Source organism: Acinonyx jubatus, chromosome B2 (assembly GCF_027475565.1).
Source record: "Acinonyx jubatus isolate Ajub_Pintada_27869175 chromosome B2, VMU_Ajub_asm_v1.0, whole genome shotgun sequence".
Classification (NCBI taxonomy): domain Eukaryota; kingdom Metazoa; phylum Chordata; class Mammalia; order Carnivora; family Felidae; genus Acinonyx; species Acinonyx jubatus.
In genome coordinates, this window is record NC_069385.1 from 55,550,797 (window position 1) to 55,566,123 (window position 15,327).

The 15,327-nt window shown below is 36.5% G+C and overlaps 1 protein-coding gene across 4 annotated transcripts in view; it reads left to right on the top strand.

Annotated features, from left to right (window-relative positions):
- The window catches only part of ATG5 (autophagy related 5), a 128,781-nt gene that overhangs the window by 65,843 nt on the left and 47,611 nt on the right, over positions 1 to 15,327 (top strand). For 3 of the 4 annotated variants that reach the window (XM_015076643.3, XM_015076644.3, XM_027057173.2), the window contains one exon: positions 8,238 to 8,332. In XM_015076643.3, the coding sequence (XP_014932129.1) occupies positions 8,238 to 8,332 (95 nt within the window). The remainder of the gene's footprint in view (positions 1 to 8,237; positions 8,333 to 15,327) is intronic. The other variant, XM_015076645.3, reaches the window with a different exon arrangement.

Genomic DNA, 15,327 nt, shown 5'->3' on the forward strand with positions numbered 1-15,327 from the left:
AATCAGGTTATTGGTTATAAATCTACAGGTGATTTACACAGGGATACATTTAGTTAATTACTCTTGGCTTACCACTGTGCTACAGCTCTGTAAATCTCTGGCAAACAAGCTACTTTAAAGATTATCTTTTAGATTAAATGAAGACTTAATTATAATTGAAGCTCATTCTTTTTTTTATATTTAACATGAGCACATAGAATAAGTTTTTTTTAGCATCATGAAATTTTTGAGTTTTCAGTCCCTTTTATGTAATCATTGGCCCAATTTCAAAATAAATATGAAATAAACTTTTCTTAATTGGCCAGAATACAGTTACTGAATTCTGTCTACTTAAGAATAAAGTCAATTACTGGGATTGACTGTTGGAATACATTAGAGATGTTATAACCTGCAGTTATAGTTTATTGTGATGTTGAAATTAAAATTTACAGTCTGCTTTTTCCAGGTCCTAGTAAGATTAGTTTTCTTTAATTTCCAGCATTATATTTTAAGCCATTTTTAAAGTAACTAGTTTTTTCTGTCTCTGTTTATAGACCTGTGCTGTAAAGTATAACAAATCTGAGCCTCTCATCCTCCCAGATTAATGAGAAACCTCATTTTCCCCCCACCATGCTTATCCCCTCTCTCATAATATTTTAAGACATGTTAGGAGAAGGAGGGATGAGGAGGAATTGTTATTAGATCTTACAGATAGTAGAGGTAGAACTCTGACTGACCTGCTAAGACTTGAGGACTTAGATGTTTACCTAGATGTTCTTGGACCACTGTTCCTGTCCCCACCACCATTTTATGATATGGCTGGAGATTAATGCAGTTGAAATTGATGCAAGGTGAATGATGACTAAATTGTTCCATAGAGTGAGAAGATAGGTCTTACATGGTAGCAGAAATGGTTGGAGGAAGCAAAAGGGGTCATGAGGAGAATGTGGTATTATAAAGTGTTACAGCTGGATTGTATTATGGCTTTTAATCCCCCACCTGGGTAGCAAAGGCCACTCAGTTGCATAACTCCAGGAGGCAGCACTCACACACAGTTGGATGTGAGTGGTGTGAACTTCCTGGCCCTGAGACAGACTGAGTGCTCCGGCAGTCTTGTGATGATGGGATTTTGGCAGAACCATTTTCCCATACTGGATTTGACACTTCACACACCTTGCTGCTGAATCTGGAAGCTCAGTGTCTTCTCTTGTTGACTCTGAAGCAGCCTAAGAGATCACTTAAATGTAGTACTTGCTTTGTGCAGGATACTGTTGTATTTTGCATGTATTAACTAATTTATGTCTTGGAATGACTTTATGAATATGTACGGTTAATGCCTTCATTTTACAGACAGTTCCATTCACAGGAAATGAGAAAACAAAGTTTGAACGTATCTTGCTCAAACTTCTGCAGCTATTAAATGACCAAGCTAGGGGGCAAACCCATGCAGTGTGGCTCAAGTGTCTGCTTTTCCCACCATGCTATGTTACATTAGAGATTCCTTCTTTTTATTGTTCCCCATTCCCCTAAATCAGTCAGTCAGATAGTTATTTAGTCACTTAAACATTGAGCATTTACTTTGTGCCAGGAACTTTCTGGAGCTGAAGACAAAAGGCCTTGGCCTCATGGAACCTATATTTTATTTGGGGGAGAGAGACAAGAAATAATAGACATGTGAATTGGGTGGTTTTGAATAGTGAAAAGTGTTTAGATAGAAAATAGAACATTGCTTTAGTTCTAATTGAGGGGATCTTAGGCGGTGGTACTTCTGTTGTGACTTGAATGATGAGAAAGCAGCAGCTCATATGTGAAGGTTAGAAAGGTAAGGATTCCAGGCTATGAGATGGTACATGCTTGGTGTTTTCTAGGGACAGAAAAGAAAAATCTCATGACTTGGAGCTGAGTAAGTAAACAGATTGGTGGGCAGTGAGATCTCAGAAGACTTCAGGAGTAGCTGTGTTGCCAGGGGGTGAGAGGGAAAGATGTTACGGTTGCTCGCATGCAGTTTGGGCAGGGAGCAGTCTGCCCCTGTTGCAGGCAATAAGGAGGTTCAGTGGAGTTTTAAGTAATGATTCTAGTACTTCACAAACCGTATTGTTAAAGTATGTCATAAAGCATTGTTCCTTGTGGCCCTTTAGAAACATGGTTGGAAAATTATTCATGTGATTTGCTTTATGTTTTAAAAGACCACTGTGAACGGTATGTAGCAGGGATACAGGTGGAAGGACAGAGTCCAATTAGGCGGTCACAGTGGTTCAGTGAGAGATGACAGTGCTTATGAAAAGTTGTGGCAGTGAATACAGAGAAAAGAAATCATGCTGTCAATATATATGTATTGATTACCCTCCTTGTTGTCAGTTGCCTTCTGTTGTAGAGCAGAGAACATGTCTCCTCACAGTTTATTCTAAGACAGTTGATAGTCCTGGTTGAAAATTTCCTGAGATCCAGGTTTTATTACTCTTTTGATTCACTCAAACAACAAATTCCCTAGGGTGCAGTCTTCCTGCCAAGATGGGTGTTTCAGTGTGGGGTTAGGGATTAGCCTTCTCCAGGACCAGCACTCCTCTCAGCCTTAATGCAGCGCCAGCCATCTGGTCCTGTCGTCTGTCTTCATGATGGATTCTCAAGGACCATGAAGGCCTTCCAAGGCTTCTTTGCTTTGGTTAGGGCCTCCTCACCAGATCTAGCTCAGGACCTTTAAACCTCAAAGAGAAAGGTTCACAGAAATTGTGTTGAGCAGCATCCAAGCACCAGTGGATGTGTTACTGTGGAGAGATGCTCCCTGCCATGGCTCAGCCAAACACCTGTTAACCCAGATTCTTTTAATTTGACTTGACTTAGAAGACAAATGAGTTTAAAGATACTGGTCACCTATTTAATGCACATGTATTTGGCAACCTACCAAGTAATTATTAATTTTTTCCACTCTTGTTTTGCTTTACAAATGTGTTTCCATATTCCATATGAAGAAATTAATTCAAATAGGTTTATACTTGCATATACTGTCTGTTACATATTTTGAAAGCCTCTGGTCAAAACACTACATGTATTACAAGGCCATTTGTAGTACTGATTTGAATTATACTGTCGATAAGTGCATAATTTTGTGAAGCTGTGATTTTCCACTATTTGATTTTCTCTTCAAGGAAAAGCTTAAAGTCTGTTTTATGTGCTGTGATGACCTGACACTTATCTGGGATGCTGTAAGTCTGTTCTTTTTGACATCACAGATGTTAAAAGACTAGGAAGTGGATAGTGTGTGCAGGTGGAAGCCATTTCACTCGTTGCCGATAGTGTGAGGGTCCCAGCCAGCCATACCATAATGCTGAATTGAGGCTGAATAGCAATCCCTTAGATGCCCTCCATGTCTCTGGGGGGGCTTTAAGACACACACATTATTTGTGACATTAGAATGTTAAAACTTATTTTGCCTTGAGTTCTTAACTCTCATAAAGCTCAAGTGGAAGAACAGATACAACCTTTAAAACTGCCACTTTTTCTTATAGTTTTTCCCACGTGAGGAACAAAGAATATGAAACTTTATTTTTTAAGGTTCTTAGGGAGATACTTAATTTAAAAAATGTTTTTTTTTTTTCTTGGACACGTAGGTTGCTCAGTTGGTTAAGCCTGAGTTCGGCTCAGGTCATGATCTCATGGTTTGTGGGTTTGAGCCCCGTGTCAGGCTCTGTGCTGACAGCTCAGAGCCTGGAGCCTGTTTCAGATTCTGTGTCTCCCTCTCTTTCTGCCCCTTCCCCATTTGCGGTCTGTTTCTCAAAAATAAGTAAACATTAAAAAAATAATAAAATAAAAAATGTTTTTCCTGAACTTTTAAAAATTCCTAAGACCAATGTAGAAGCTTAATTCAGTAAAAAGAAAGAAAAGTTGGTGGCCACCAGGATCTTGAGGAATTCTATTTTTAATGTCTTTATTTAGAAAATAGATTCACTTTCTGTAAGACAGTCCTTCAGTTATGTGATTCTTAATTTTGTAGCCCTCCTAAATGAGTAAGCTAAGTTTAAAAAATAGAAACTGACTTACCATATTGCTAATAGCTCTGGCAAGAAGGATGTTATCTCCCCTTCTCCCATTCTTCGAATAGGCTAAGTGACTGCTAGTTTTAATTTTCAACTATGCAGTTGTTGGTTTTCTTTTACAATTAGAACTGAGTTAATTTGAAAGTTCTTGAAATTGATGTATATTTACCTATAAGGGCCGTTTAAAAAACAAATAAAGACCATTATGCTTCTTTAACTTGTAGGTACTGTTTTCATGACTGATAAATAACTTTTATGACTTAATTATAATAACTAATGGCATAGTTATATTCAAAGTGTTGCTTGGTAACAGGTCAGTATGTTCTTGATTCATTATTATGTAGAAAGTTAGTAATGCATCCTAACTCCAGCTTTATTGTAGTTATTGACTAGGGGTTGGAAGAGATACTGATATTACAAAATTCAGTGTGAATGATGATTGGTTATATACTCAATCTCAGGACTGATTTTCTTTTAATTCCTTCTATTTGTATCTTTCTTGTTAATAACTTTGGCTTATAAAAGATTATTCTTGGTTGGAATGTTTTTAGTATTGTTGAGGACATACCTGTTTTATGTAAGAACATAACAGTTTTATAAGAAGATTAAAAGCTACTATTAATACAGATCTTTCATTATGTCTTTATTCCTTTTAAACATAGTTATATCAGACTGAGTCCAGTCAGGAGATAGAAACCACACAGAGGGTTAAGCAGGGTAAGTTTCATATGAAGAATTATTAAACTCTGATAAAAGAGTGACTGTAAGATATAAGAAAACTGCATATGGTACTCTAGGGCCAAGGGAGGAAAGTCACACTTACATAGAGCCTCTTCCCCAAGGCTGGATTTAGAACTTGTTGGAAAGGGTATAGATCAGTTCACTGGACTAGTAGAGAAGTTCACTCTTTTGCTCAGACTGGAGCTAATCTGCAGTCACTGGGCAGTCAGGACAACCTGGAGCACAGTCCACTAGCAGCAAGTGGACTGGGCATGCAGACAGAGTGGCAGCTCTATGGGAAGCTGCAAGTAGGTCACCCATGTGGGCCTCCAGAGGAAACCAGGGGCTCACGGGGTCTGGAGGTCTTCAGTGTGCCTATGCAAACAGGAACCTCTTTCTCTGGCAGTGACCTTTTAGGACTCTACTGAGAAAGCTTAATGTGGCTGTCAGAGTGGAAATACTTCAGTTGTGTCCATTATGGCAGGACATCCACGAAAGGGTGAGTTTGAAGCAGAGAGTCATTAAGTTGATAATGGGCACAATGATGTTCATTTTTTCCAGTTTCTTTTTTTGCCATATAGGTATGTAAAAACTTTTTTACTAAATTACTTGTCTGTACTTTTTACTGTTTGTGTTTGCTTTCCTTCCTTTAGCCCTATTGACATTTTGGGTCAGATAATTCTCGGTTGGGGGGGGGGGGCTGTCCTGTGCATTGTGGTGTGTTTGGCGGCATCCCTAGCCTCTACTCAGTAAATGCTAGTATCACACGTAAACAGTTGTGACAACCAGAAATTTCTCCAGCAAAAATCTCTCCTGGTTAAGAACCACTGCTTTGGGGCGCCTGGGTGGCTCAGTTGGTTGAGCGGCCGATTTCGGCTCAGGTCATGATCTCACGGTCCATGAGTTCGAGCCCCGCGTTGGGCTCTGTGCTGACCGCTCGGAGCCTGGAGCCTGTTTCAGATTCTGTGTCTCCCTCTCTCTCTGACCCTCCCCCGTTCATGCTCTGTCTCTATCTCAAAAATAAATAAACGTTAAAAAAATTTTTTTTAAGAACCACTGCTTTAAAAAACACTGTTAGAAACAGTCCAGTTCTGTCTCATAAAGTTTTGCTTGTGATTTTTAGCAAATTCTGTTTCAATAAAAGAAGGCATCTCAAATAATTATAAAATTGTGTTTTTGGAGGAGGTATCAGAAACTAAGTGAACCTCTTTATTTCATCTATAAATGAATTAGTCAATTTTCAGTTGATTGTTTCTACTCGCCTCGCTATTTGGTTGTATACCTGGGATTGGAACCCAAAATATTTTCAATAAAAGGCTATGCGTATAGTATTCTCTTGTTCATTCTTTGACCCAAGAGCATATGTTATGCCTGCACTTTCACAGGTGCTAGAGACTTGATGATGGGGTTGTGCATAAAATTTCAGGTTTGCATGAAGAATCATTTCATTTAGCTATCACATTCTTGCTGGATACTTGATGATAGAAAGGTGTTTTTAAAAAAGCATTGAAAGAATAATTCATTCATATATGAAAGGACTGTGGTTAAAGGAGCTACTCTTAGCATTAATGCAGTTTTGTGGTTGCAACTGTTGAAATGGTTGTGGGCTTTGAATCAGAAGACTGAGCATCTGGTCTTGGTTCTTCATGAAACTCATAACCTGGGCCTTCGTTGTCATCTGTGAAATTATGCTGGACTAACTGGATTCCGAGTTACCTATCATACCTGTTCTGATATGGTGTGAACTCCCAGGTCGGAGTTGAGGATAAGAGTAGAGAAGGCCTAGAGACTGTCACAGTCCTCTAGGACAGGGATATGAGAAGCATCTAAGCTTTATTCTCTTATGGAAGTATGATGGCCTAAACAGTATTGACAGATTGGCAGTAAATTGGATTGAGATGAGTCTAGTAGTAGAGAATGTGCTTTAATACCAAGATGATCCCAAATTCTTGTACTGTTCATGTGCTTTACAGAGATCTGATTCTGAGATAAATTTCTGAGTATAAAAAATAGTTTTAAGGTAGGATTCTGGGTAAGTCGATAAGAGTTACTTAAAAAACAACACATAGAATGGGGAAAAAATATTTGTGTAGATTTTCAGTAAGGGACTTGTATCCAGAATACATTAAAAAAAAAATCTTACAACTCAACAATAAAAAGACAACCCACTTAGGGGACAAAGGATTTGATAGACATTTCTCCAAAATAAATATGTAAATGGCCAGTAAACAAAAGATGCTCAACATAGTCATTAGAGAATACAAGTCAAAACTATACGGGGATACCACTTCAGACCCACCAGTGTGACTCTAATAGAAAAGCCAGGCAATAACAGGTGTAGACATGGATATGGACAAATTGGAACCCTCATATATTGCTCGTGGGAATGTAAAATGCATCGTCTTTGGAAGACAGTTTGCCAGTTTCTGAAAATATTGTTATCATACAGCAGTTAAACAGTTATCATAGAACTCAGCATGTCATAGAACTCAGTTTTCCAAGCAAATTGAAGATCCGCATCCAACACAAAAGCTTGTACGTGAATGTTCATAGCATAGTAGCATTATTCATAGTAACCAAAAAAAGGGAAACAACTCAAATGTCCATGAACTGATGAATAGGTAAACAAAACAAAACAAGAAATAGATCTCCATACAATGAAGTACTATTTGGCCATAAAAATGAATGAACTTTCATTTATGCTATAGCATAACTGAACCTCGGAAACAAGCTAAGAAAAAAAACAGATACAAAAGTCAACATATTAAGAGAGGGAAAGGGGGTAACTATTAATGGGTATGGGGTTTTTTTTTGGTAGGATGAAAATGTTCTGAAATTAGATACTGACAGTGGTTGTTCAACTCTGAATATACTAAAAGCCACTGAGTTGTACACTTTAAAATGGTGAATTTTATGGTATGTGAATTACATCTCAGTAAAGTGGTTTTTTTTTAATTGAGCCTGAAAATTTTAAAAAGGAATTATTTAATCACTCTGAGATTAAGCTACAGTTGACAGTTATTTCTTAACTACCGGTTCCACATTTCTTTCAAACCCTTTCCTGTATTTTTATCTTTTTGCTGTTTAATGTTTATTGTGTTTGGTGTTTTGGCTTTGTTTCTTTAAATAAGTTCTGGTTAGAATTTAGATCACTTGAAGTTGTCCTTTAACAGTTTAGACAGTAGGAATAGGACCAAGGGAATCTAGACATTCATCCCTATGTGATGTTATTTTGCCTTGATAACACAAGTAGTCATAACCTGTTCAGGGTTTCTTTTATGAGATAAAATGTCTATGCAAAAATCTAGGAGGAGGAAGCAATAATGTAGACAAAATTAATTTTATATTTTGCCTTATGTTTAGTTATGGAAAGATAAGTTTAAGAAAAAATAATATGTAAATGAAACTTTTTCAGAAACGTCTAAGGGTTTTTAATAATTTTCTTTATGTGAGGCTTTAAAGTTATAATGTTCATTTTTAATAATAAATAATTTATCATTACAGACAGATTTGATCAATTTTGGGCCATCAACCGGAAACTCATGGAATATCCTGCAGAAGAAAATGGATTTCGTTATATCCCTTTTAGAATATATCAGGTAGGAAGTAGTGTTTTTAATGATACCAGCTTGTGAATGCCTCAGACACCTTACTTCTTGAAGTGGTGTAATCCAAAACTCTTTAAATTGGCACAGTAACTGAAGAGTATTGATTAGTCGATCTTCCCAGATCTTTATCTTTTGGTGACAATCACAGCAGAAACCACGCTGAAATATTTGGTTCATATACAGTTGATCCTCATTATTTGCAATATTTGCTTGCTTTCTAAAATTTATCTGTGACCAGAGTCAGTACTCAACAGTGCGCTCATGGACATGTGTGGAACTTCAAAAAATTTGGTTTGCCCAGCATGCACATTTTCAGCAATGTCATACCTTCTTATTTCTTTTCTTTTCCCAGTTTATGTTTTTCATGCTTTTTTGCTTTTTTTGGTGATTTGTTTAAAACTGCTCCCAAGAGCAGTGCTAAAGTGTCATCTTTAAACAGAAACACACATAAAACAAAGTTATGTGTTGATCAGTTGAAGAACGTGTTGTGACCAGAGGCTCACAGTATCCCAACCCTGTATTTCCCCCAGGGACAGTGGTTCAAATATTTGCTGATTTAGCGTTTGCAGTGATTTTATAAAATGTAGCTACCACAAATAAAGAGAATCGACCTATTTGTTTTAACAGTGAGGCTTTATTTAGTGTTGTACAACAAAATAGATAGTAGGCTTTCCTTATAGCACAATTTCTTAGGTAAAGAAACTCCTTTTCTGTAGAGTACTTTAGAGCTTGTAAGTGCTTTACATATAGCAAATACTTTGTGAATATTTGTTGAGTGAATGGTATTCCAGAAAGTGAGTTACCTACTATCACAAAGAAGTCGTTGGGAATAGGAATTGGAACATAATATCATAGACATAGACTCTAATCTAGCAAGATTTCCATTCAAACTCAGATTATGTCATAACTTCCCCTTGGTAGCCATTTTCAGTATCCCACAGTCTTTACCCGTAGTTACTTCTGTAGTATTTTTTAAATATTTAAAGAGCCATCAATCACATAACTGTATTGAAGAGGAAAACAAATTATCTAATTGAAAGCAAGTAAAAGCCCACTACACTCAAAGAATGAAATAATTTAAATAAGGTTTCTTTTCATTGATTTCATTAACATAATGGCAAATAGGCTATTTTTAGATCATGGATTCGTAATATGTACAATAGAAATAAAATGGGAAAAATTCCTGTTGGAATAAGACCAGATGATCTAGTTAGCCACACATCTCTTCTTTCTTTTTTTAAATTCCACAAGTCTTTGTCAAGCACAGATATTATACAGTGGGTTTGGAAATACCATAGTTTATTTATTTATGCATAATCCAGAATTGTGAAGAATCCGAAGCAATTTATACAAATATATAATCAAAACAAAAAAGAATTTGAAGTCAGAGCCATGCATCATAAAAAAAAAAAAAAATCTGAGGGAATGTGCAAGAATTTATAATCACAAAGTAGAAAAGAATTTAAAATCAAAATCACTGAAAATAAAAAATAGAAACTCAGCGTGAGATTATATAAGCTTTGACTGAGTGAGATACTCAAGTTTATTAAAATTGACCTGCAGATTTGACCCTGAGTGTCCTTGTATCCAAAACAAGGGAAAAGAAATGTGATAACATTTTTTTCCCCATCATACATAAAATGAAAACTTACTAGGTCATTAGGGAAAGCTAAACTTTCTTGGGCATTATATAGGGAAGAAATTTCTCATGTGGCTTAATTTATAAGGAGTAGGGCAATGTTTTTTTATAACTTCCCCACAGTAAAAATATAGTAGTTTTCATAAAGCTGCTTCCTAAAGTGTTATTCAGCAGTAGCTAAAGACAATGAATTATAAGTCACAGATCATCCACAGTATAATAAAGACTTGGATAAAGTAATGGGAAGGCTAGGACTGAAAAGATTTTTAGGTTATTTTGTTGAAGAATGTTCTTACCAAATAAGAAGGAAAGTAAGTGTGGAGCAAAGCATTTGGGGATTGGTATTCACAGTAAAGGTTAACCTGGCAGAGGAGAGGTTTACAGAGAACTGCAAAGGGAAAGAACGAGAAAAATTATTGCTGCTCACATGGGAAAGCCTCAGTCTTTTCTGTGTTGCAAGGAATAAAGCCACCTGCTGAAAAGAGGGCTGGTAGCAGTTTTGGACACTGTTCTGTTTGACAGTGGGCAAGTAGAAGAGTTCCTATAGTTGCATAAAATGATGTGAGAAAGAAAGATGGCAGGAAGCCTAGCTATGTTGAGAGAAGAAATGTCTCACGTTAGATGACTCTGTACTGACCACCTAGGCATTCTATAAGAGAAACTTCTGCAGAGCTAGATTTAGGAGTGATATGCTTTAGCTCTTCCATAAAGAAAAGCCAAAATGGAGCCAGATTTTATGGACTCTAAGTATAATACTTTTAGTGAGTAGGATTCATGTAGTCCATAATCTCATAGAGGGAGTCTGCTTTCCTTCTTCATGGATATTGGTGGTTAAAGTACATTTTAAAAACAATAACAGAGTAATCCTTAAGTTTTCTGAGTGGATTTCAAAAATTTAAAAAGTTTAAGTAAGCCCTACACCCAATGTGGGGTTTGAACTCACGACCTTGAGATCAGGAGTCATATGCTCTGCTGACTGAGACAGCCAGGCCCCCCTCAAAAGTGGTTTTTAAGCAGCAGCCCACTTTAGGGCCAAGCTTGGGAGGGGACAAATGGGACTGGGTCAGGTGGCTTGACTCCTTTCCTCCTGGGACTTGACAGTCTGAAACTTGCCTTTCTATCTATGCCAAGACAGATTCAGGTGCTTTGCCCAAGTTAGATAGTTCTTGATCTAGCTAGCATTCTGGATACACTGCTACCCTCAAAATGTTAGTGTTATCTTTGAAGGCAAGATTGGATTAAAAAAATCTGTGTAGTAGGATTTAGCACAGTCTTTCATATACTGTGAGTGCTTTATAATTACTTAATTTAAGGTGTTAAATTAATAGGGTGTTAAAAAGCACCAAAGATCATATAATTTTAAAGCTGAAAAATAGACTTTTTAAAAAGTTAAATAATCCCAAACTGAAATCGCTAGCTGTTTTCTTTGGATTTAAATGTATAACAGTGGAAAAGAGGTAGAAGCTTTGGAAGGGTTAAAACAGCTGTGTACGATAGATCAAGATCACAGTTTTGCTTTATTCACTTAGTAGAGAATTATTTTGGCCTCTTTCTGCTTCGGTTTCATAGTCTGACAAGTTGACTTACATGTAAGCCTCACTGAGCTCAGAAGGTTCGAAAAGGTTTGAGACATAAAGGCTAAACTAAGTACTTTTTAAAAAATAAAGTTGTATTTCCAGAAAGAGCACTGAACTCCAGGATTCTGGGAGGTCTGACACTGACCTTGGTGGGCCTTTGTTTCCTCATACATAAAATGAAAGGGGCATGACTGAATGAATTTATATATCTGGTTAAAGTTTTTCTCCAAAGAAGCCATATTACAGGTTTATATAATTCTGTCAGTGACACTCTTATTTTTTAAAACATTTTCAACTCCTCACTTCAGAGCAAATTTATCATTTTTACAGCAAACATAGTCCTTTCCTTTATGGGATTGCTTTGACTGAAGTCCTTTATGGTGCTGTATGACTTTTAATCACTTCTAAAAATGAAATTTATACTCTCTAAGTGGTTTATCTTTTTCATGAAGGCAGAGCAGTTGTTTTGTTCATGCTGTGTGTCCAGGGTCTTAGAAAAGTGCCTGCCATGTAGTAGGCATTTGTGAATATTTGTTCATTCATTAAATCATTCCATCTGTCGTTAGTAGTTGATTTCGGGCTATTCTGCTGTACCACGGGCTCCATAGTAACGTACCATAATGCATTCCCAGACCCTAGCAAATTATCTTACTTGTGGCATTTAGTTAAATAAAATATACCACAAACTCTAAAGGCATTCTCAAAAGAGGAGTTTCAAAACTATTTTGAGATTTATACCTTTTAGCAGTTACTTGGATAGGTAGGTTCTGGCTTGTATACTTTACTGTAGTTTCTATGCTCTGAATACTTGACGCTCTGATAGGGAAAGTATGTTATATAATCATCATTTATTGTGGGGTTATTACTGTTAGAATAATGGTGCAGATGTACAGAGCAGGAGGTGTACCTTTCCGTGTGTATGTTATGTTCTGGGAAAAATTGTCAGATGTATTCATACCTTTTGTTGTGGTGTCACAACACAGTAGGATTTAGAGAAGGATTTAGAGAGAATGCGAGGGGGAGGGAAGAGAAAGAGAGAATGTGTGTGTGAAAGAGAAAATGGTTTTACAAAGTTCTATAATTAGATTGAAAGTGGGAAGCTAGAGAATTCTTGAAATTTGCTTGACGAAATGTGGCTGCCAGGTGGGGACTTTGTTAGGAAAGAGCTTGCTGCCTGATCTTTCCCGTGCCAACAAGTTGGCAGTTTCTCCTCAGATAGGAGGAGCTGACTTTCCTGTTGGTCTTACCCCTTTCCAGCTGGGTTCTTATTTGAATTTGAGTAAAATTTTAGGAGTAAGGTATATAAGTGAATATAAAAATTTAGGAGTCTTAGTTTTGCCATTCCTCACTTTTCCCATTTCTTTATATGTTTGAATCCTCATTCATGCCTTGACCAAAGGAAGATGGGTTCTGCTTCCTGTTTTCCTAATTGAACAGTCTCAAGGGGAATACAGGTATCTGTTGCGGACTCCTTTACAGCTGATATTAGTTCATATGGGTAGGATATTCCATTAAGTGTAGCTTTTACTTATGCAGTGTTTTGATTAGTCTGAACCTTTCATTTCTTTCATAGTAGATATAAATCTCTGTACTGAGAACTTAAATTAGTAATAAGTTTAAGCAGTACCTGAAACTCTAGGTTTATTAAGATAAATGAAAGACATCATTTTTACTAAAATATTTTTCTTTGCAGAAAATAATAAAATTCCTCTGTAGCAAGGGGTGTGAAAAGGAAGGGGCACTGAGCATGCTTAAATCATACTCACTTCATCTTTTGAAGCCTCAGAACCACCATATGATGTAGGTATCATCATCTGATTTTACATGAGGAAGCTGAAGCCCAGGGGTTTTCAGTCGCTTGCTCAGGGGTACACAAATGAAACACGGAAGAGCCAAAATCAGACCTAGGTGAGACTTAAAAAGTATAATTTTACGTATAAAATGAGGTTTACAGAATTTTCAGGATAGAATTATCACATAAAGTCCACCTCAACTAAATAAATTGATAGAAACCTAGAAGTCTTCTAACTGGTGATACTCTGTAAAGGCTGGCTTTTGTCCAGACTGTTGGGAAAACTCCGTTGTTTTTTTATCTGTAGTTTGATTGTCATGGGCTCAAAATGACTACAATCTAGCGACAGACTTTTAGCGGTACAAGTAAAATAGGTACAAAAGTAGTCTAGAGAGCCATTATAGACCAACATGTGTCATTTCTGTCATTTACATAACAGTTTAGTTTGGTGTGTGAGTTTCAGGTCTGTGTTCCTGAAATCCAGGTGCTTTGTATTAGCTGGTATTCTAGAGATGAGGTTGAAGGCAGAAAGTGTTTCAGAAATGTAACCTAAATGTCATTTAGAATAGCACACGTAAACAGACGGTGATTAATGGGGATATCTGTTAAAAAGACTTGTAAAGTGACGGTGAAGTCCTTAGGCATTGGTATTTAGGTTGAGTGAAATTAGACATGTTTTGTTGTGTTTTTCAAGAAGCAATGGATTCATAAATGTTATCCTGCCAAAATACTTTGCATAAGAAAAGTTTATTTTATTCAGTTATTCGTTCATTCATTCAAGTTCATGGACTCACAGATATTTGCATGCCATGCCCTGTGCTACGCATGGGGATACAAATGTTGGTTTATATCCTGCATCACCCTTTACAGAGCTTGTAGTTTAAAGGTGGAAGGTAATCAAGTAAGTATACAAACAAATGTAAAATCACCACTATCATTGGTGCTGGGAAGCAGAGGTAGGTATACAACAAAAGCCTCAATCCTCTAGGGAGAGTTTGATCTAGTTTGGGAGGGCAGAGAAGGCTTTGTTGGTGCAGTGTTGTAGCTCTTGGAGAATCAACAGGTGGGTGTAATTAAGGAAGGCAAAGAGTGATGATAAGAGCTTTGTAGGCAGAGAGGACCTTTTAGATGTTGAACACAGAGTTGGGGGAAAATAAGGCTGCAAATGTAAGGGTTAGACTATATTATGGAATTTTCTTTTTATTTTCTGAAGAATTTTAGTAATATCCATATTATCTGAATATCCAAATTTATTCAATAAAGCTTACCTAATCACCTACTTTGTTCTTTATAGAAGTTATAAATAAACTTATTTATAGAAGTTATAAATAAATTCAGAGAATCCTCTTAGGAGCAACGTAACTGTTATTTTTAGTTTTAAACAAAAACATGAAGCTGATAAACGATGCTTATTTTCTAATGAGGTTAATTAATGATTCTTAGTTGTTTTTTGGCAGTTGTTCATCAGTTAAATGCTGTCAGAGTTTAACTTGGCAATTCCTGGACTGAAGAAGGAGTCAAAATTTTAGATTCTGTTTGCTTTCAGAAATGCTGATTTATGAATTTTGAAAAGTCAGAACAGCAGAAATGTGTGGCAAATTATGGTGGTGTTTATTCAGATTCCTTCTCTGGGGTTATGGCAGTTTGAGTGAGAAATTGCAATTCTGTTCTTTTGTTGTTTCCCATTTTAGTTGATACCTTGCAATAACATGCAGCAGAAAAGGCCAGAGAAAAAGAATAGGGACTTACTATGTGGTAAAGTGAATAGGAATTTTGTTTTTCATTTCACAAAGAAACGCTGAGTAATTTGTAATACATTTTGAACTGTATAAAGATATTTAATATCTTTAACAGGATAGAATGTATTCTCTGTTCTGCAGTTGAACATATGTTACTTAGTTTTTTTTTTGAGAGTTATTTTCAGTACCTTTCCTTAAAAAAAAAAAAAAAACCTTTTGATTGTAGCAAAATACATGCA